At 39.5% G+C, this 23,698-nt stretch overlaps 1 protein-coding gene across 8 annotated transcripts in view; it reads left to right on the forward strand.

Annotated features, from left to right (window-relative positions):
- Nucleotides 1–20,670, forward strand: part of ECT2 (epithelial cell transforming 2) — a 45,469-nt gene extending 24,799 nt beyond the window's left edge. For 2 of the 8 annotated variants that reach the window (XM_045031250.1, XM_045031248.1), the window contains exons 17-27: nucleotides 622–732; nucleotides 2,115–2,211; nucleotides 3,372–3,453; nucleotides 4,415–4,493; nucleotides 4,731–4,850; nucleotides 10,294–10,432; nucleotides 11,676–11,830; nucleotides 14,170–14,277; nucleotides 14,837–14,983; nucleotides 17,677–17,997; nucleotides 19,363–20,669. In XM_045031250.1, coding sequence (XP_044887185.1) covers nucleotides 622–732; nucleotides 2,115–2,211; nucleotides 3,372–3,453; nucleotides 4,415–4,493; nucleotides 4,731–4,850; nucleotides 10,294–10,432; nucleotides 11,676–11,830; nucleotides 14,170–14,277; nucleotides 14,837–14,983; nucleotides 17,677–17,973 — 1,335 coding nt within the window. In that variant the 3' untranslated portion in view covers nucleotides 17,974–17,997; nucleotides 19,363–20,669. Of the gene's footprint in view, nucleotides 1–621; nucleotides 733–2,114; nucleotides 2,212–3,371; nucleotides 3,454–4,414; nucleotides 4,494–4,730; nucleotides 4,851–10,293; nucleotides 10,433–11,675; nucleotides 11,831–14,169; nucleotides 14,278–14,836; nucleotides 14,984–17,676; nucleotides 17,998–19,362 lie in introns of all 8 variants that reach the window. The other 6 variants (XM_045031252.1, XM_045031253.1, XM_045031254.1 and 3 more) reach the window with 4 other exon arrangements.
- The last annotated feature ends 3,028 nt before the right edge of the window (nucleotides 20,671–23,698 follow it).

Below are 23,698 nucleotides of genomic sequence, written 5' to 3' on the forward strand. Positions count from 1 at the left end.
TTTTCAACTGTCACTTTCACACATCTTAGCCCAAGATAAAATTACAGGCAACCCTATGATTTCCTCTGTAGGATGAGGAAGAAAATCAGTGAAGGAAAAGGGGTTCTACTTTCAAGCTTCAAGGAAGGTGGTAGTCTAAACAGTGAGACCCTCAGAAGTCCAGAGTGGAAAATGGATAAAGCTTTCAAAGCTGGCTGTCCAAAATTAGATTAATAAATGATCAGGCTTCTGCTGAGCACCCAAAAAAAATAAATCCATTGATGTAGTGGTATTTTGGGGAACATTGCACCTGAAAACAGGTCCTCCTTTGTTTAGGAGCTTAACGTGGGGCAACTAGCTTAACTTTGGCCCAAGTCCCAACCACATGCTGTGTGCCATGATGCAGATAACAATATCTTTAAGCATAAAAGATGTAGTCTGCAGTCTATTTTGTGGCACATAAAACTGGCTTAATACAAACTTATAAATTGCTTCGGTAGTATGCAGGACACATCTTAAAGCCATAACTAGCCATTACAGTCTTAAATTTGTTTTGTTACTATTGTAATAAAGTGTACATAAAGACTGCTTGCTTGTTTACCTAAGGTCTACACTTAAAGCATTTTGCAATATTTTTTTCAGTCAAAAGACTTGTTGAAAACATACCCTCCTTTTGTGAACTTCTTTGAAATGAGCAAAGAAACTATTATGAAATGTGAAAAACAGAAGCCACGGTTTCATGCTTTCCTAAAGGTATTTATGCACTGAACTTTATTTTCAGCAACTCTTTTTTTTGAATATATTACTGAGATTCAAGTTCAATACCACTAAAAACTCCAGATTTCAGTTAGGGGAAGGAAAAATACTGTAGAACTGTAAACTTTGGGCATGGGGTAGGATGGGAGGTTTAGGCACTATAATCCTCAGTAATTCTTCAGACCTTTATAGAGCTAGGTGGCATTTTGCAACCAGTATGTGACATTAGTGTCTCCAGGGTAACAGTCTGTCTGAAACCAAGCTGTTATATTTAAAATGTAACAATCATCAGCACCTCCAGAAAGTGTTAATATCACTCTGGAATTAAGTTCTTGAAAACAATTGAGGGTATCTTGTTTCTTATTAGCTGGGCAACCTATTTTTCTGGACTAAAACAGAGATTTAATTCTCCTTGGTGGAGTTTTGGCTACATCCAGTGTGGTAGGAGGTTGGGGTTTCTAACTACAAGTTGGCTCTTCATGGCTATTAAAAATAAGATGGAAGACATGGGGTCAACTGGTAGACCATGTTAATGCTTTGATAAGGGAGGTCAGAGAGCCGCATTCATTCAAAATATTTTTGAGCCTGTTCAGTAGTTACAACAGTCAGGATTTTGTCAGCTACTGCCCTTTATAACTTGTCTTTCTTGGGAAGTGGTTATTCAGAAGGTGATCAAATTCTGGTATCTGAAAGTCTTGATTTCCTTGATTCCTAGACAGTCATGTTTCAGGCCTGTATGTGGAATACTAAGAACTGGTTTCTGTTGCTGATTGAGTGATGGATAAGAATTGAATTGGATAGCAAAATTGACAGACTTAACACATACTATCAACCTGATGGGGGGTGGATAGGATTGCACTTGGATACTACTGTGCCCACCTTTCAGACTGCCTGAGGGAGGGTTGGTATTACTAGGGGATCTTTGCTTCTATATTAAAGGGGTTGGGAGTGGGGGCGAAGGGTTCCTTTTAGACTCTTGAGTGGAATGATAACTTGCTTACACACACATCTAGGTAATCGTTGTTTTAAAAATAGTCTTTAGACCTAGTTTTAACAAAAGCTGTGTAAATGGTGTTGAATGAGCACCCAGGAGTGTTGCAGTAGTCCGGAACTTTCACACATGCTCTCAACTTGTATTTATAGTTTCTCTTTAATATTGGTTGTGGGTGTTTTTTTTGCATAAACTATGCAAGTGGTAAGAGAATTGAAAATACTCTTTAACATACTAACTTGAATTATAGTTTCATATCTCAGGAATGTAACTGAGAATCTGCTACTCTTAAGAACTTTTTTCTTTCTTAAATTCCATGTTAGATTTCTCAAGCAGAAAAGCCTGCATGTTGCTCTAGTGTAAAATGCAATGATTTCCTCCTTTGTAGATAAACCAAGCTAAACCAGAGTGTGGCCGTCAAAGCTTGGCTGAACTACTCATTCGACCAGTTCAACGGTTACCTAGTGTTGCTTTACTTCTAAATGGTAATTTTTTTTGGCACAGTGTTGGGGTCAGCCACCTGGCTTATTGGGCAGTAAATGAAAAGTGGTGGTTGCTGTTTAGATGAATTAGGACCTTATTTCAGTGTTCCAATCATAGTTGGTAAAGCCAAGAGCCAGATTGTGTGGTGTGTATTTCAGTAGATTCAGTTGGTCATATGCTTGACTTCAGCATACAGGTATAGGCAAGCCTGTACTCTGTGGAAATGGGATATGTTCTAAATCTGAATATATTTCAGCTCCCAAAGCCACAACCTGTATGCTAAAATTATTGGAAACACTTCAGTGTCATAGCATGAACTACTTTCTGTAGTCATTTCAGGGCTACTTGTCGTAACAGTCATTATGTACTCCTGAGTGATGTACTTGGGATGCCCTTAAAGGCACGCTAGTTTAAACATCCCTCTCATCTTAAATCTACTAGCTAGCAGTGCTATAAGTAGAACCTAAGATCTCTCAAACAGACATTGTTTTGTTTTACTTTGTGCCTGTGACAGAAACTTACGTGTAACAAGTTTTGTAATTTCTTCTATATATGACTGTCTTTATGAATCTTTCAACCCATAAAACCAACACCCTGCCTCCAAAAAAGGGAGAAAAGTTAAAAGAAACTCGAGAGAGTGATTTGTAAAAGCATAAAAACTGGCAGTGGACTTCAAGACAGGACAGTACTTTTGAAAGTTTTCAACTTTCTTAATTGACTAGATTTCAATCTTATGTTCCTTCACAAGCACTGTATGTTAAGGGAAGAACCCAATATTTGTTGCTGAGACTGGAGTGCAGGTGACTACTTTGTCCAAACATGTAAACATGGGTGTACAAAAATACATACAAATGGCTTGTTAAATGGCTAGATATTGTGGTAACTGTATATGCAAATTGAACATGTGCCCAGTGCTGTTTCACATCCACATGTGACTCATACTTATTGAATGAGTGTAGCTGAGCATAAAGGTGATTGAAAACACCCATCAGTGTGCGTGATTGATTTCAGCAGAAAATTCACTAACAAGTTGCTTTATTGTGTTGGGCATGAGGCTGCATTAACTTAACAATGAAAAGTAAGAGGTCTTCCTATCATGGGAATTATAAAGCAAAAGTTAAATGATTTATTGCAGCACTTGTTTAACATTTTTCTTCTGCAGACCTTAAGAAACATACAGCAGAAGACAACCCAGACAAAGGCATGCTAGAGAGAGCCATTGAATCATTAAAGGAAGTGATGACGTAAGTGATGCTTTTAATATGAAATATTCTCTTGGGTCTTACTGATGTATCTTGCAAATCTCAGCAATGATGTGGCACCCCCAACCTCCTCAACATTCCTCCTACCTCTGTGTAAGAGCTTTTAAGGGAATCCTCCAAAAACAGCCTCATAGCTATCTTTTGCTATGCTTGTCTGGGGAATTCCTCTGTCTTGGCCCAGGTTGGATCTAGCGGTTTTAGAGCTCCCTTATGCCACTCTTAGCCAATGTAAAGGAGATCTTTTCTCTCTCCCTACCTACCTACCTACCTACCTACCTACACACCCTTGACTGAGCCATTATCTTGATTTAAATGAACACCAGTGGAAGGACATAAACCACTGGTGGAGGGTCCCTTTCGGGATGTGTGTGTGTTATGTAACTGTAGTAATGTAAGTATTCTCAATCTTGAAGTTTTAAGTTATAAGTATCTTACAGTTATAGGATGTACCCTAGTGAGGAAAGATATTCAACATTAGACTAATGCTATATTTGTCCAATACAAAAAATTATTCATGAACTCTAACTAGCAACAGTTCACTTACATGTGCCCAAATCTCCAAGTGAGCATTGCATTTAATTCTAAGGACAGAACAAAAATGGCAAGTACTTGACACGTTTGAAAATCAGCTTCTGCTTGTCTGTTCATAGTTGCTGAGCAGTTCACTGGTTTCTGCTAACATGTGTAAATTCATTGTTCCAGAACTAGATGTACATATATTTAATGCATCACACATGGAAAAGCAGTTCACTTAAATGACCATGTGTGGTGATTGGTGTGTGTGTGGGGTGTGTTTTTAAATTTGAACGGTCAGTTACTGTATACATTGGTATGGCTGTGGGAACAAATATCTCTATATGTCCAGCTTCACTTTTGTGTCTTTAAATTTAGTGGTGATCTGTTCTTATTGTTGGTTTATCAGTATTAAACATGCTTTCCTCAGACACATTAATGAAGACAAAAGAAAAACTGAAGCACAAAGACTGATCTTTGATGTTGTGTATGAAGTTGATGGATGTCCAGTAAGTTACTTCCCTCAAGCTCTCGACCTGTAGAATGACTAACCAACTAACTTAGCCCTTGTGTCAAAATTCTGCATAACCCGATTACCTCTGTATAACTGTTGTGGTTGAATGTACATTCAACATCATCAAAGGTTAAAAGGTCACTCACTATAAAACTCAATTTCCAGTATTGAGTTGAGTGAATGGTAGTCCAGCTCTTTAATGTCTAATGAGCTGCTCATTTCTACCATTTAGGCCAATCTCTTGTCGTCTCACCGAAGCTTAGTTCAGCGATTGGAAACGGTTGCACTTGGCGATGACCTCTGTGACAGAGGAGAACAGGTCACGCTCTTTCTGTTTAATGACTGTCTAGAGGTAAGGCTGTCGAAAATCCTCACTGAACTGAGGCATTGCAGAATGCTTTGTAACTCAAACTTTAGTATAAATAAGCAAGTTATCCTAAATACTGAAACCCTATGAAGAAATACTAAAACCGAAAGGGCAAACTGAACATTTAAACTGTTCACAGTAGTGCCAAGCAACAGGCAATATTGATGAGACTGTACTGACAAGTTGGTCATGTCTTATATCCTTAATGAACTGACTACATATTGGCAGTGAAAGGCATTATGTTGCAGCAGCATATGGAATAATACTGTCCACTACAGTAGAAGGATGGTGCTTCCAGTATCTGTTGCTCTTCCACAGGACATAGTTCTCTGGAACAAAAATTAAACTAGTGACATAAATGGAATGAGTTTAACTTAGTTATTTTTTTCTGGCTTATGTCTTCCGATAAATCACTCAATTTTTCACAAGTAAATGCAGTACATAAAGATAATGTTCGCCTGAATGGGTGAATGCTGCTTGCATCTCTCAAAGCTTTTAAAATACAGCAAGTTTGAGCATTTTACTTGTCTCTAACACGTCAACATCCATTTTCCTCTAAGGGCTAGTCTACACTTACGAGCCGGGTCGACGCGGTGAGTTCGACTTCTCGGAGTTCGAACTATCGCGTCTAATCTGGATGCGATAGTTCGAACTCCGGAAGCGCCGCGGTCGACTCTGGTACTCCACCACTGCAAAAGGCGGTGGCGGAGTCGACCTTGGAGCCGCGGACTTCGATTCCGCGGCGTCTGGACGGGTGAGTAGTTCGAACTAGGGTACTTCGAATTCAGCTACGCTATTCACGTAGCTGAATTTGTGTACCCTAGTTCAACCCCGCTTCTTAGTGTGGACCAGACCTAAGAAATAGATGATGATAAACCTTAGCATGCTTGGGATTGGATTGATAAAAGTGTATGTGTATTATAATGAGAGAGAGAGAGTGTGTGTTATTTTCAGCTTGTAGTGAATCAGGCCTTTGGTGCTTGTTTCAGCCACTGGCACTACTGGAAGTGCTGGAGATACTGGCTTAGCAGCACATTGGTTCTTCTGGGGCTTATTGGTATCTAATATCAGTAAATAATGGGTCTCTATCAGGTAGATATCTGTTTATGTACACATTTTTGTTTGACACTAGTCTGAAGTGTCCACACAAGCAGTATAAATAGTAATTGCTGTTGGGGGGGAGGGGGGGAATGAAGATGTGGTGGTTGGGAAGCCTAATTGTGCTTTGGAGGCTTAAGTGAAGAGACTGAGGTTGTAAAGAACACTCTACTACTGTGACTGACTGGTTCAGAGACTTTCATTAAGGAATTTTAAAACTCGCTGCCCAAAGAAAGACCGCAAGGCAGTTTAACACCTTGGACTAGTGTCACGCCACTACAGACAAGATAGCTTATTATATCATTTAATGACAAAAGAAAGCTGAGCTACTTTGGCCCAGAGAAGCACCACTCTGCCAAAAGAAGGGCAAGTTAAATTGGCTTTGACAAAACTTTGGTTTTTTTTCCTTTTCTTTCCTTTAGAAAATGACTGAGCATTAACCAACGGACGCAGGGCCTAGTGTAAATTCCTAAAACTACAACAGTCTTGGTGGGGTAGTGGGCTCTTGTAAGCAGGATCCACTTCAATTCATTCTAGTCTATGCTACCATATGAGACTATATGTAAATATGCCCACTTGCAGCATTGTAACTGTACTGGGGCAGGAACACCATTCTCATTAAAGCAAAGACTGGCTTGCTGTTTAACAGTTGCTATTTTCCAAGGGCTCTAAAATAAATGTGTACATGAATTGTCTTTAAACTGCCATGTATCATCGGTGTCTGGGTTAGGGTTAGTGGTCCACATTGGAGGTTGTTTGAGCAAGGGATTCCCAAGATACTGCTCTCATAAAAAAGGACATAAGAATCATAAAAATTGTGATGTGTTTTCTGCACACTTGGTGCTTAAATGATGGCTCTCCTCTTCCCCCAACCTGATATCACCTACTCAGAAGCGATCTCTGCTACTATCTGGCAGCCGCTGCCCCTTTTGGGGAAGCACTGTTCTTTGAGTAGTGGTGCTCCATTTCAGATACACATACACCTCTTGGGGTACGTCTTCACTACCCGCCGTATCGGCGGGTAGCAATCGATTTCTCGGGGATCGATATATCACGTCTCATCTAGACGCGATATATCAATCCCCGAACGCGCTCCTGTCGACTCCGTAACTCCACCAACGCGAACGGCGGTAGCAGAGTCGACATGGGGAGCCACGGACGTCGATCCCGCGCCGTGAGGACGGTAAGTAATTCGATATCAGTTCGACTTCAGCTACGTTATTCACGTAGCTGAAGTTGCATATCTTATATCGATTTTCCCCCATAGTGTAGACCTGCCCTTGAGCCCTTGATTGAAGATTTCTAGGTAGCAGTATCCATTCAGCCCACATACGTGCGCTTTGAAATCTTGTGGCAAACATCAAGGCTATATAGGAGTGCATGGCAAACCATCCTCAGTTCCTTCACTTCTACCTCGGCCTGAGATGGAACACTACACTGTCTGCCTAGCGCATACAAGGCCTTTCTTTGTCCCCTTTTTTCTGTCATAGTTAATTTAGGGTGGTTGTTAATGTTCTTTTAGGTGTGAGAATTGCTTTCCTTCTTTCTTCCCTTGGAGACTTGTCCTTTTCTGGTGGGGTATGCCTGGTTTGCCAAGTTTCAAATGTAATCTCCTTCAGGGAGGCTATACCAGTGACAATGGATGAGCCAAGTGTATCTATTGCCTGGGGGAGTCCCACATCTCCCAGAAGCGCTCCTTTTTTGTTTTTGTGTAGCCCTTAAGTCCAGTAAGCCCAACTTTAGCTGTGCTATGCCTGTCCTGTACTCAACCTCTTCCCTGATTCTGAATAAACAACCCTAGAGTTTCCAGATGTTGGCACCCATTGACTGTTGTGAGAATTCCTCATGGAACATCACCTTGTGCATTGTCATGTATGCCAACAGACTGCCACAGAAAATAGATTTTTCTGCTCCTTTTGCACAGCCACCTAACTCAACTCAGAGAAATGAGGGGTCTGTAGTCCCTTTGTGCCTCATCCTCACTGTGTTGTGAGCTGTGGCAACCTGCTGCAAGTAATCCCTGTACCAGTCAATACAGTTGTCTTTAACCTTTTCATGTGTCTTATATTTGGGAAAGGAACTTGCTGCCTTGTTTCACTAGCTCTTGATGGAGGAAAACTGTTCACTTTCAGCACTAATAAAGGCAAACGTCAACATAGGTCTCCCAAAAATGCTTGAGGAACTTTGATATTTATCAGGCTGGTACACAGAATACTTCCTAAGGTTTGGGGTCATGGTTTTGCCAGCTATTGATTTTATGAAATAGTAGACAGAAAATCACTTCTGCAGTCTGTGCTAGATGGCTTTATTAGAGGTCTCGGTGATACAATGCACTTAAACCCACATATATATATAAAATTCTGTCATGAGAGATTGTTATGAACTAAATAAAACTGCAGAAGCAGAATGGACCCCAAAGGAATCTCAGCTTCTTTGAATGCCAGGATGGGATACAATGTGTTTGGGAGGGCAGCAAGAAAGGATTACTTTGGAGGTTCATGAATTACACATTTTTACAATATTGTCTCAAAATGGAATTTCACAAAATACACAGATAACGTGCGTTGTGATTTTTTTGATGGGTGGTCCATTTCCTACCCCCAAGGAGTTTCTAGAATTGCCTGTTTTAAGGCATGCCTAAAATCAACTTTCCAAAGTTCCCTTCCTCCTCCTTACTTCAACGTAAGATCACGTGAATTGGGGTAATAGTAATAAATAAGGAATTTTTCATCTGTATAAAATCTTGCAGGATTTCATCAGAAAATCTAGTTCAGCTTTTGGCTCTAGCGAGGACTATTTTTACCTTTTTAAAAAGGTAAATTGCTAATACATACACTGTCATTGGAGGAGAGGAGGAATCTAAAGTGGACTAGTACTGCACCAAACTTCATAGAAATCCTGCAAGCGAGCTGGGAGACCATGATTTTGTAGCCTTCATTGTACACACACCGTAGCAAGTGTCTTATTTTAAATAATGAATTAAGCTGAAGTACCACACTTATTTCTTGACCAGTGGATTCCTTTCCTGTGCAACAGCCCCAGGCTCCATGGCTTTTTTTTTTGGTTTTTCAGTCACCAGACCAGTAGGAATCTGGAATTCCGGGGTGGTCTGCAGTATTGTGCCTTTCTGATGAAAGAACATTTCATGGCATTTCTAAAGTATCTCCTGCTGCTGAGCAAGGAACAGGCTACAATAAATATAGTATAAAAACCTATATAGTTTTTGGTGGATTGCAGAATACTCTCCAGTCCTCAAAGAGTAAAAAATTGTTGTGTGAACTTTTCCCTTGGAATCTGAGTGACTCAAGGGAGAGAGATCTGGAAGTAAACCAAGGGAATAAGGGATCCAGTGACAGAATCTTCAGGGGGGGCAAAAACAGTTAATCACTGAAGAAAGCACATGGAAGAGGAAGTAATTATCAAAATGCAGCAGACAGAGTACAGAGAAGATTGTTCTAGTTTTATGAGTGTAAGAACAGAATCATGAACTGACTCCTGGTGAATTAGGTATCTGAGGTGTCAGAAAAACACAGCACACTCTGAGCTTGAAGGTAAAAGAGAAAAGTACTTCTTTAAGCATGGATGGTATTGGAGAGGCATGTTAGGTCAAAAGATGGCTTGCAATGGGCCATGCTGAAACTCTCTCCCTACCTTGGACTATTTATGAACGACTTAACCCCAAATTCCCCTTCTTTCCAGCAGCAAATAGTGCGTGGCTACATGGAAAAGAGCAGTTGGACATTTAAAAAATACTAACCTAAAGCAAACAGCTGCCAAATGATCTCCTGGAAACTCCTAGCCCATCCACCATCCAATACGGTGGCCCTCGTTGCTTTGAGCTCGCCATGTTTTTCAGTAGCTTGTCTCACTTAGGTAAAACCAACCTTATCACATTTGTAGATAAAACTGCTTTAAGTCACCCTCTGATTGCAGAGATTTTTCTAAGCTAGGCCAAGTGCTATGGAAATCCAAATCTTGGACTGAGCTACAACTATCATGTGGCATCCCTATTTGAACATTGATCTGCTGTTTTTAGGATTTGCTCTATGGCTAGGTGCATACAAGAGTATGCTGACAAACGAGGGGAACCAGAGGAGAGGAAATGTCATAGCCTTTCAAGGAACATGCCTCCTCTTTTAAAGAAAATAATCCTAGTTCTTCTGAAAAAAGATGTACAGCTTCTCTTCAAGTAGAAGTATAAATCCATATGTTGGAGCTGGTTACTAGATGAAGAATTCATCTGTTCTCTCTCGCTAAGCTTTAAGCTTTGATTTTTAATGATTGTTTTAATTGTAAGATTTAAACTTATTACCTCATACTCTTCTTACAGATTGCAAGGAAACGGCACAAAGTTATCAGTGCTTTCAAGAGCCCCCATGGCCAGACCAGGCCCCCAGCATCTCTCAAACACATTGTTCTCATGCCTCTCTCGCAGATCAAGAAAGTGCTAGACATCAGGGAGACAGAAGGTCTGTGCTTGGAATGGTGTTATAGCTAATAAACCCAGTGGGGGAGTGGAGGGGGAGATATACACTCTTCAATGTTCTATAATATATTCTGAGAACTAATTATGTGATTACACTCCAACTGATAGCTACAAATGCTAATGTTCTGGCTTGAAACCGCAAAGCAACAAGTTTTTTATTTAAAGATTGTTTACCTGCTGGCCAATGATCTTGAAATAACCACTAAAGGCCATATTGACAAGAGCCAGCCAAATGGCACTGTGAACCTGCAATAAAAAAATAAGCCTACAGATCTTTTAAACGCAGCCCTTGTTCTGCTGTATGTGGTGGGGTTTTTTTGTTGCTTGGCCCATTGCTGTTTCCACAAATACAAATCTTCATTTAAAATGTGGTGATGGCATTCAAGGAGCTATCCCTGCTACCTGAGGACAAAGGCTTAACTTAACTCATGTTACCACTTGGTCATGGTTAGGTTAATGTTTCACAGTGGCAACAGTTCATACCACATTATTTAACGTTGTAGCAGCAATGCCATCATAAATCTGTATTCAGAAGCTTGTAATTTGTTGTAAACGTTCTCTGGTTAGAAATTAAAATACAATAATGTTTCACTTCAAGCGATCAAACTTTTTTTGCCTGGTGTTCTCTAGAGCTCGTCAGCAGATCTTACTGGGTTTGTATGTTTTCAGAGTTTAAGGCAACTCTTCTGAGTAAGAAGTAGGAAGAGGCCATCTATCTAGTAAGCGGGCAGCCTCATACAGTCTAACTGTAACTTTAGATTTAACTGCAGTCATTTTTTTTAAACTGGTATTAATGGAGGGTGCTTGTTTTTACTGTAGCCTAATTATTTGATGGACGAGACACCAGAGTAGACTGACAATGAATTTTAGCCTCTGGGCTTCTTCACACTAGAAAAATGATCCATTGGTGACAATAGGCTAGCTGAACTCTTCCGACCAAGTTCTAGCTCACGTTTCTGAAGTAGTGCTGAGCACATTCTGTCTACACTTGCCACTTAATTGTGTTCAGCGCTGGTTCAGAACCGCTAGCCTGAATCAGCTGGCACAGGCCAACCACAGGTGTCTAATTGCAGTGTAGACATACCCTAATAATCTTTAACTTGAACCAGACTGCTACTTAAAAGTAGCTAAGATTACTTGCTTAAAATCTGTTTTTTTCAGAATTGTATAAAGGTTGACTGTCCTCTGGAACAGTGTGAACTGGATGTTTTTGTCTTCAATTGTAGACTGCCACAAAGCTTTTGCCTTGGTTGTGCGGCCACCAACAGAACAGAACAACTTGTTGTTCAGTTTTCAGATGACGACTGAGGAGCCTCCTAAAGAGGATTGGCTGAAGATGCTGTGTCGGCATGTAGCGAACACAATTTGTAAAGCAGATGCTGTAAGTTCTCTAGTACTAGGTTACCAGTGAAAATAGTTCATTGCAAATGTCTTTTAGATACATAAGTGACTGCTTCCTTGTGATAACAGGAAGAAACGAGGCCTTGGCATATCCACAAGCTAACAGAATAAAAATTCTCTGGTGATTAAGAGGGCTGCTGAGGCCTACTCCTTAACCATTAGATTCTACAGAACCTAAGCATTTTTTTAAAAATAAAACTACTAATATTTTATGGTTGTAATAACAGTCCAAGGTCTGTAGTATAGATGCAATAGGGCATGTCTATACTGAATTATCTTTTGGGTCTTTCACCAGTGTAAGCCAGGCCAGCGCAGTTCTCTCTGCACTGTTGTAGCATTTCTAACAGGCATTTTCATTAAGCTGTAGAAATTGACTGTGTATAATCCCTTAGTTCGTTGGTCCTTATAGACAGCCTGATAGAACAGAGGTATGAAATGCTTTTATCTCAGTGAGGCATAGAGCCCTAAAGCATCTTTCATCACAAACTGGAATGTTCTAAGGTGTCAGCCTTCTCCCGGCACCCCTTTAAGCATTTCCAGTGTGTATTTCCACACTAGAAGCCAAAAATAAAATTACTAACTTTGAAATACAGCATGAAAATAACAGGGCAGGGACCTTCCAGCTAACATTATCCAGCGCACGCACGCACACACACACACTGGAGTGAACAGCTGGTTTGAGTTTGATGTCTGTGTTCAACATGCTACTTATCTTCACCATATAGTCTGTTAAATATTTGAGGTTGTTTCTTTAAGGCTAAAAAAGCCCCCAAAACCTTTAAATGAGTCTTGTCTTTCCATGAGGACACTAGTTCAGAATGTGTGTACTATTTCTGATCCACTGGCTCACTTTGAATGGATAAACTTCTGGAGCAGGGGTATTTTAACCCTCTTCCTCCCCCTTTCCCCCACAGTAAAAGATATTTTATCCTGAGAGAAGTATCTGACACTTTTGCTAAGTGGGCCAGCCACCCATCTGTCAGTTCCTTTAATTGTCTTTGTTGCCACTTAATTCTAATACGTAAATAGTAGAAATGGGGTATCGTAATCTGTTACTAATGTTCTGTCACATTACAGTACAATAGAAAAGCACTTGACCCCTCACTATTTCCAGTGTGGAATATGACATTCTGAAACACACCTTGCCTGCATAGAAAGATTGTCCAGTCCTCAAAGTGGTAATATACATTGGTGTCTACTTAAAGGCAGCAGCCCCATCACACTTTAAAGCAACACATTTCCACCCTGAATGTGCCCCCATCTTTAGCTTGATTTGAATACCAAATAGAACTGGAATCTTTTTGCACTTTACGGGGTCAAAAACTTGATTCTCTTCTCCATCTGTACCCTTTCTGAAAAGTCTGTGACGTTGTATAAGTATGCCTATGTTTTCTCATAAATGAAGTAGGTATTTACAAGTCTGCCACATGGTGGCAGTAAAGGCTTTAACTCCAGCTCTGCGTAGTAGCACTGCAGTGAACAACGCTGTCATAAGCTGTTCTTGAAACTTAACTGTGTGTGTATAGTCTTCTCTGGGCAGCTTTCCTCAGACTTCACAAAAGATCAATTCCTTATCCCTCACATGAATAGTCTAATCTAAAGATTCCGGTGATGCTGCTGGAGTTTCAGAACGCAGAATATAAAAAATGTATTGGGATGTCAGTGACTCTTCTAAAACTGGCAAGTAAAACTATAAAAATACTTAAAGCTTCATCCTGTCCCATGCACTAGGGCACTGCTCTTAATTATGTAACTGAATATTCTACATTTTGTATCATTCCAGTAATGTTAATTTCTATTCTCTGGAGGAGCTTGAGAGCTTCTGAAGCACTTTTTACCAAACATAGGCCAAAGGTGGTATCAGTCTTAACTAGAAGACTGTATCTTTTGAAGACTACCCATTCTGTCCATTTAGAATAGTGGAGTGTCTTGCCTTGCCAAGACTCCACTACATTTACAGTTCAAATGTGCGTACCCCTTTGCATCAGGCCTGGCTGTTTAACAATTTCAGATTTGATTTCCTTGGTTTGCTTTGATCTACCCTGATTTTGAAAATGAGGCTAAGGTCTCCCACAAGGGACTGTTCTAGTAGCTAGCTTCAGTAAATTGAGTAAATCCAAATAGCAGCTGCAAGATTAAGTACAGCTGCTACATTTGCTATCCCTTCTCCGGTGAAATTTAGGGATCTTCAAACAGGAATTGATAAATAATTAGATTTTAGAAGATTAAACTCAAATTTTTGAGTGTACTCAAAGATGATGTGTTGGAAAAATCCTGGTGGATTTGTGCACCTGTTCTTATAGTTATGCATGTCTGTAGGAAAACCTTATTTACACTACTGATCCTGATTCAATTGACATAAATACGAAAGATGTGGACAGTACGTTGAGTAGGGCATCCAGGGCAATAAAGAAAACATCAAAAAAGGTAAGTGTTTAATTCCCTACTTGCTAAGTAATTACCTGATATGTGAATCTTCTTAGTCACACCAAAACCTACTAGTGCTAGTGTAGTCAAGAAATTTATGTTGGTATTTCTGCCAATGCTGCCAAAGTTCTATATATGTAAACTGATTAGGAGGAGAAAATGAAATTGGGGTTTTTGTTTTTAATTGCAGCATTGTAAATGCATCCAAAAAATTTGTCTTTACTTTTTATACATTAAAAGAAATTCCATGAGATCAGTTGTGCTGCAGAGTTGCAATGTGACTGTTCTGTGAGCTATGTAAAATGAAGAGTCTGTGCTAATTCAATTCAGGGTGTCCAGACCACATGTAGTATTCAGCTGAAGGGGCAGGGAGTGAAAAGAGAGCATGCACAGGCTGACTACTAAAACAGACCTCTAAGATGGTGTATAGAAAGCACTGTAGGACACGGTCTCTAGACTGTTTTGATTTGCTGTGGAATTACATTGTGAATGCATGTTAGATGCTAGTGATCTCATGCTAAGACTTAATGTATGTAACAACTCTTGTCAAACTCTGCAGGTTACAAGAGCATTCTCTTTCTCCAAAACACCAAAGAGAGCTCTTCGAAGGGCTTTAATGGCACACAATACAGTAGAAGGAAGGAGTCCCTGCTCAGCTAGTGAGAGATACTTGGGCAGCCGCCTGACCAGTACATCCTCATTAGCAGTAAGTGACTTGGCTGTACAGTCTAAATGGCATAACCTTAACTCTGATAAAGCTGACTGTATTAATTTTGGTGCACAGAACGTATTCTTACATGGCAACCTCTTATTAAACAAAGTCCACAATGTATATGCAACACTTGTCTATACTTAAAAAAAAAAAAAAACCACACCAAAAAAACCCCCTCCTTTTATATTCTGGTCTGAGTAAAGTCACTTAAGATGTCCTGTTAGTCTGTAAAATGCAGAAAAATCTGCTGTACCATGGGAAATAAGGAGCGAGAATACACTATGCAGATTCCAAAAAGTGACCACCTTTTAAGAGTGAACGTGCCCTCTCATGGCAAGATGAGAAACTCCTAGCACAACTTGAAATGAAATCATTTCTGAAGCTATCCTAGGACAAAGTATACAATTGGTTCGTGTAACTTTTGAATGGGTAAATTTCCCATAAAAACAGACATTCTGTGGTGTCTTACCTCATTAATTTCTATCCTCGTGGACTCTAAATGGGGGTGGAGAGTCAAGAAACTACAGCCCAACCCCCCTGCTCCCTGGAAAGGATACTCAGTGTGTCAGAGATTTGGGGAGGGGAGAGGATCTTAGTCTTCAGTGTCTAAAATAAACACGTACTGCTACTCTTTTCTCTGCTGTAGTTTAAGAATTATAGCAGTAGACACACAATTGAGTATAACAGATGGGACTTGGTGGGACTGAATATAAAGTAAACACAATTCATTCAAAATGTAATGTTATAACACCTGCTCTTAGTTCTGTAACTTGTTGAAAATTTCCCTTGTAACTCTCATTGTGTTCTTCTCCTATAGTTGCCTTTCAGGGTATCCCCTGTGGAATAGGGGTAATAGAGTATAATATGCACGCTAATGGCCCACTGATAATCAACCTAATCAAAATATTGCTTCACTCTGCTGCTTGAGTTAAGGAAGGGAGCATATGAACTAACATTCTGAATCAGATCAGTGGTCCACCTAGTGCAGTATCCTGTGTCTAACAGTAGCCAGAAATGGCTGCTTCAGCGGAAACTGGTAAAAGCTCAGCAGAAGGTAACTAAGGAATAAATTGCCCACAGGGATAGTTGCATCCTACCTCCCATTAATTAGAAGTTGGACTTATGCTGTGAGCATCCCCCTTCCCAAAAAAATCTCTTACAGATTTAATTTTTATTCCTCCTCCCCTCTTGCTATTGTATCTCTGGCTATCCTCATTCTGGTACAGTTTGTATCTCTCATAAAAATAGTTACATTCCAGTCATGCATTTTCTCTACCTCCTATGTCCTTATATAGTTGAGCATTACCCTTAAACATGTCAGCAGAACGACAAGAGATTGGTTGAATCCCTTTATTTTCTGTGCATTATCAAGATGAATTCAAAATCTCTTGATGCTCTTCCAAATAGTAAACTACCAAACATATAAGTTGACAGCATGGCATCCATCCCGTGTTTAGGAAAAGGGGAGCTGTGGCTAAAAATAATCCAACCTGCAGCTAAATCAGTTATGAAATCAAGTGTTGCATTTGGGTGGGACTGAATGGCAATTTTCACAGTTTTCAAGGTAACTGCATCTCTCACTCCTTTGTGGCCTCCTTGAGGACACCCACACTCTAGGTGGAGTCCTGCAACTCTTTGTCTAGATCTGGAATGTAATTCCTCCTTCAATTCACTGATTATCCCATCATGTCTGAGCACCTGCAGTTCTGCTTGCTCTCTGGGGCAGTGACTGTGTCAAAGCAAAGAGTTTGTTCAGATCAAGAGAACATATCTTAAAAACCGCTCACATGCTAGTCTTAGCTTACCAGATAGTCACCCATCTTTCATTTCTCCAAGTCCTTCAGGATTTGGCCTTCTTGGTCAGTGACTTTTCCCCACTATGTTAGGGTGATCACTTTGAGACCCTGACTAACAAAACAGAAAACAGTATAAAGTTAAATTAGCATATGCAACTGCCCCCAGGAGGTAAAGCTACTCCAGACTTGCTACTTGCCTAGGGATTTGCAATAATTACCCCGGTGATTTTTAGTTCCAGTGGGCAGCCCTCTAATTCCCCTCCATGGGATTGTATTCTGGATCCTAGCTCTTAAAGTTACATATAACACTTTATAAAAAAAGTTGATTCAGTTGTCTGAAATTTTGTTTTGTATATTGCTGTGACAGATGATATAGACACCTGGGATACCCGGTCAAAGCAGCACTTCATGTAGGCATTTCAATGGCCTAATGCACAATAGCACTGATAATGTGTACCCAAGAGCATCATTTTGGATGGGGAAAATGACTTGTGAATTTATCATTACTTCAATTTAAGACCATTAATACAATCTCCCCTAGAAGCAAACTATTGCAGAAAGAGTACTGATCTTGCTTGTATGCATTATTGAACCTGTTTAAAGTGCTATGGCATGATCTCACTGCTGTTCCTGCAAAATTAATCTGTTGAAGATATTGAGTAAGTTTTTTAAAATTTGCAGAACATAAGAGCCCACTAAGCTTCTTACAAAGGGGTTCAAAGGAATTGTTTAGATGAAATGTTTTGTCTAGATAATATCCTGGCCATCAGTATGTACAATTTTTTTTAACTTAAAGAGAAATGACATTGGAAATAAGGCACAATAAAAGAGTAACCAGTGAATTTATGCAGTGTCTGTACTAACTCTTCACTCCCCGCTTCCTATTTGTAGATTGCTCGTTCCTCTTCAACATACAGCCTAAATGGATCTGTCAAACATGTTGTTAGTGTTCAGCGCTCCAATTCTGTTGATGGGAGCTCTCAAAGTTCCAGGTCTCGACCTGTGCTCTGTCCTGGCTCTCCAACTAGCCATCCTTCACATGCCAGAGAAGGAAAAACTCCTTCCAGCCCTGAAAGCTTAAATGGCCACTCGTTGGCCAGACCTTGTCCCATTCCTGTCATTACTACCACTTGTGATGTAGGAGATGACCAGAGTGGTGTTGAGAACAGTTCTGTCGTCAAACTTTGATCTTTAATGCCCACGTTGCATAAAGTGAGCTTCCTAAAGATTCTCCTATTTAGCACAACTACTAAAAGATTAAAGAATCTGTCAAATGTTTCTAACGGGTGCTGGGTTTTCCTTGGTCTATCTTGGTGCACATCTTGGCTCCCATTAGGCTACGTAATATTTCTTCTGTTGTTAACTAGTTGGGTTTGAAATGGGGAATTTAAATTCTTTGGAAATGGAATTGACATCACTGGTCTCGAGGGGTTTTGGATTTCTTTCCAAGTTTTTTAACCATGTTTGCCCTATGATGGCGTTGAAGTGCCTCTTTATATTTACACATTAAATGTAAATATGGGCGAGTCTTCATGCTGAAGTCAAAATTTGACAGATGAAATTCTGGATTCAGCGTGTAGTCTATTGCCTCTGATTGTAAATATGGAAGACTTCTAGAGTACAACTGTTGAGACTTTCATGAGTCTTAAACAGTGTGTTTTGCAATTGTCATCCTCTGCTAAATACCTCCATAAGAACATATTTCTCTTCTAGGTCAACAACTAAAGCACAACTATAGTACTATCACTTCAAGTGAAATTAAACTTCTTCTGAGGTTGTAAAGAAATTTTTTTTAGCTCTTAAAGCAGCTCTTACAACTATTCTTATATTAATTTTATTTCAACTTTTGCTTAGCAACAAACTGCTAAGCCTGCAGATCACCTTAAAATCCACTGATCAGTTTTGCTGAGACTTGTTCACAACATCAGAATAGCAAGCCTTTTGTCTAGCTTGCAATCATATACAGACAGACATAGGCTAAGACTATTCAGTAATAAACTATCAAAATTAAGTTACAATTTTTGTGGCTTTTTTTTTTATACCAAAGTATCTGTTAGGGTCAAATGAGTAGTTTTTTTGAGGAATCTTGAAAATATGGTAAGAGCAGAACAAGTTTAAGTGATTATGTAGCTAGGGGAAGTTCATCTCAATCCTTCAAGATTTGCTAATATAGCAAACTGTGTTATAACATGTTCTGTGTTTTAAAACTTGGAAGGAGATACTACACTGTTGTAAAAGCATGAACTGCACAAGGATGTGGGTTAGATATGTTTGCTTTATTAAGAGAACTCTTCAGAAGGTCTCCTAGTTCTGTGCATACCTCTCAACAGTCTTGTTATGGGGAAAATCTTCATTTTCTATAATGAACTTAACCATGTTTCTTACCCACCAAGTTCGTTATTCAAAACTTGAAAATGCCAATCCTTAAAATAAGGGGTTAGCAGACTACCTCTACTGAAGAAACTGGACTCCCTGTGTCCCTCTTATTTTGGGTCTTGAAATGTTGAGAGGTATGACTACAACACGGAGACTGATACCTTGATCATATTAACAAATTTTTTTTTTCCCCCCTACCAGGGTATCCCTTCTCCTTCCTTGGTCAGCCTTCCCTCAATGTTTGCAAAGAGGAGTCATACCTTAAGTCGATCAACAACCCACTTGATATGAAGTAGGCTTAAAATGAACTACTATGCTGTAATGACTGACAAGCAACTGGCTGTTCAGATGACCTATTACTGACATTAATGGTACTTTAGTCATTGTCACTTAGTTACCTAACGTCTTGCTAACTGGTAGGGACTCTTTGACTAGTACTGAAGAAGATCACCTAGTCAACCAAACAAGTGAAAAACTTGATCTAGGCTTAGAAACGTAATGTAAACACTTTCTTTCAACAAACTGTCTCCTTTATGCAATAAACTGTTTTGGTGTCAAATGCTGAAATTAAGAAGTCTCTTACTTGAGTCATCCACTGGATGATGTTCTTCAGTTAATCTAGAAGAGGTTGCTTAACTTCATCAATTGGCTCTGTACTCATCTTAAAAGCTAATCATGGACTATTGACTACACTGAAATAGTTTACGATATGCCCTTTAAAGTACGACAATTGGCCTGTTATACAGCTGCTTTTTCTAGATATTCTAGAAGATCTAGCTTGTTGGTGCACGAATGTACCTACTGCATATGGTCCTTCATATTTTCTATGCATCCTTTTCTAATCCAATACATCCTAATCCTGTAACTGGCTTAGCCACCAAAAGGAACTTGATCTGATAGCGAATTAAAACTAACACTTTTTGGATGTGGAAGTCCAAGGAAAAACATCACTGTACTTAAATTGTATTTATAGCCTTTGAGTTGAGGCTATTTTTAGAACCGTCTCCAGAACCTTGTTTAATTACTTTATATAGAGAGAGCTTATTCATGCACAGGCTTCTCCAGTGCGAAGCTGAAATTGTGGACCTGGTTTCAGTTCTAACACTAATATTTTTACTTGCAGGTTTTTGGTGTATAATTTCCAAAACCTTTTTCTACATCTTTGCTATATTTAGTCTTTTTGTATTTTTTTTTCTTTGCAAGCTGTACATTTTAAATTAATCACGTTTTCATTCTGTATTATCCAACACTGTCTCAGGAATTGTCCAACTGTGTATATTTCTGCACTTAATAACTTTGAACTAATTGCCTGTGTGTCATGTGTGGCATTTCCAACTCTAAGATTCCCTTTAACCACAAAATGCTACTTTTTTCTGTTATATGTAATTAGTGCTGCTTTTTGAAGATGTCAGATGGCCTGTTACTTCTGTATTTTTAAGATAGTTTTTTTTGCCAATATAAATCATGTAAATAAACTGTTTAAAACAACATTGCTTTCTATTATACTAAACAGATTGTTCAGAAAAGTCCAATGAGTCTGTCAAGAGCATTACTGCATCAGGAGCTAGTCTAGAAGCTTGTTTAGTGAATCATAGTAATATAGGGCAGCCCACTAAATATATACATATACCCAACAAGGTTCCTGTGAAATTCCTGAGGATTTACTACTGTGGATACTGTTCTATCATTTATTGTTGCATGTTTTCTGACAATATGACTATCTTTGGGTTCCTGTGTTTGAAGGAAAAAGTAGCTATATCTTCCAAGAGGCAAATTCCTAAAGTACAGAAACACGCTCTGAAAGCTAGCAGTAGGATGGATATACATATTACAGTCTAAATTAAGGAAGAATCGTTCAGTGTATTTCATCATAAGCTAATTGCTGCTTACACTACATTACTGATACCAGAAATATAATGCTTTAACTTTCCAGTAAACTGCAACATTTCAAACAGTGAGCTTTCTCTTGCTAGGTCCTGAGCACTTTTACCCCATTCACTTGAGTCCCTTGTTGTATTGGGCCCTTGTTTTCACTTAAAACTAACACAGGACAAAGCAGTATAAGGGTGTCATGCTGTCTGGAATGGTTCATCACCATGAGTGCCAACCTCAAGGCAGACTGTCAAAAAACATGGTAGACATCCTAAACTGGTTGCATGTTCTAAAATTAGATTTCATCAAACCAGTAACAAATGTGAACTCCTGAAGCACTATAATTATCTTACCATGGAGTCCTAGACAGTCCCCTTGGGCACTCCAGTCTGTCTTACCACCCAGGCAAGTTGGACTTAGTGATAAACTAATCTTACCCTAACGATCTCAAAATATTCAGGTTGATCCCAATCCCAAGAGACCAGTCACTTACCCCATGTTAATTTGTACCATAGATGTCTCACCGAAGGCAATGCTTGTAGCCAGTCCTATAGTAAACTAAGGATTTATTCACTAAGAAAAATAAGTTATTTACGGTTTAAAGAAGGCAATATATTTATTTATACAAATGAGTTAGTCTATGGTTCCAAAAAGCGACAGATGTAATTGTCAGCATTGAATGCCTTTTAAGGCTAAACCAGGTTGACTGGGGAATCTCTGCTTTTGTTTCCTCACTCCAGCCCTGTGAAAATCCAAACAGCAAGGAGGATAAAAATTGTTTATCGGCTATTTTTATTTCCTTCTTCCAAAATTCAAGGTGATGGGATGAGCTTTCTTGCACATAGCACCTTCTCGGGTGTAAGAGGACCATCAACCCAGTCTTTGTATCATGGTGTTGCATGATGGCCCATTTAGTCTTGATAGTCCTTGATGAGCGGGGAACCATTCCTCCTGCCTGGGTTCATAAATTCAGAGCAGGCATTTTCACAGCTATAGAACAAAACTTAAGTATTACCTTTTATAGCATGAGATTCAGACATTCTAAATAAGATTTATGCATACAATCATTTTTTATAGAGACTAAATGCATCCTTACGAGTCTAACACATCTCTTGAATAAGACTAATGTACAGGTGAGCTGGTCTGGTTTCCAGTTATTAATTTGTCCGTGCTCATCTGGTGCCTAAAGCCCTGGTGAGAACTGGCACCTGGTCTACCATTGTCACAGAGACCAATCAAGAGACAAGGTCACACAACACTTATGTGTAGATCTTTCTGGGTGAGAGATTACTAGCTGTGTTCTAATACAATTTGTCACAAGAATGCCTTGATGGAATTACAGCTTTGTATTGTATAGTTGTAGCTCTATTCTGTATGTGGTTATAACAAATGCTGCTATCAACATTGTCAACTATATTTCTCAGCTGTGATGACATGACTCTTAGACTTTTATGTGAGAAGCCCCAAACTGAGTGTAATCAATAGGGTTCCAGTGTACCAATGGAAATAAAGCAAAGGCAGGCTGACTAGCTCAGTTAGTTCTGCCATTCCCACAACCAAAAAATTATATGTATAATGTTCATGAAACAAATGGATTTGCGCCACGCCACCCTTCCCCCCGCCCCTGTCAAGTAGGGGGTGGAAGGGAAGCTTGTTTTTGAAAATTCCAAATTTAACAAGTAGGAATTAAACAGTACCATTGTAGAAATGAGGCTGCTAGTTAGTGTTACCTAAGACCTAGTTTAGTGTTGAACTGTAGTTGCAAATCAAGGCTTGCAAATTCTACTTAATACTATCCAGTCACCTTCTGTACTACTTATACACCAACATGGAAAAGCTGGCAAGAAGGGAAAGTTGAACTTATGAGTACAAAATTAGAACTACAGGCTAGGTACTCCAGCTTGTTTACCTACAAGTCTTCACTCATGAAGGTATCACATCACATTTTTGGACTTTAGCACACTGGTTCATTTCATTCTATTTTGCCACTTAAAAAAATATTTTGGACTTTCATACTTAATCTTTCTTCATCAGCAAGGCAAGGATCCACTGGTGTGCTTTCAAACAATGTCATCTCACTTAATGGCCAGTGCACCTGGGTGGTGCAGCCATAACTGGTTTTTATAAGTTGTGTTGTAAAAGGTCAAATGGATACCCCAGAGCTCCTGTATAGAGCTAAATTGTGTACTTTGTGTGGCAAAGGGCCAGAACCAACATCATCTGCCCTCAGGTAGCTTGGGAAATGGGCACATGCTTAATTCCTCACTTTCAGTGTTTTACTGCTACCACTGATATAAGCGCTAGAGTAGATCAGGTGCAGACAATCATGGTGTAACTATTGTTGCTGGGCAGCGGGAAAGAGTCCTGTTACTGACATACCCATTCCCAAAAAAGACTTTTTCCTGGACATTTAATTACAAATTTTAATCTCTTCAGAGTTTTCAAATGGAGGCTCTAGTTCTGTTCACGTCAACAGGCCAAAGTTTCTATTAAGAGGAAGGGTGAGAGTGGAGATAACATCCCTGGTCCTCCTCCACCAAAACCACTTTTGGGGGGGAGGCAGGGAGGAGAAGTGCCTTTCTATGTAACTAGGCAAATCTGCCATAGATGGCAGGGCTGAATTTAACAATTAGAGGTTTTGCAGCAGGTCTGCACAAGGGCTGAG

This window comes from Mauremys mutica, chromosome 9 (assembly GCF_020497125.1).
Source record: "Mauremys mutica isolate MM-2020 ecotype Southern chromosome 9, ASM2049712v1, whole genome shotgun sequence".
Classification (NCBI taxonomy): Eukaryota; Metazoa; Chordata; order Testudines; family Geoemydidae; genus Mauremys; species Mauremys mutica.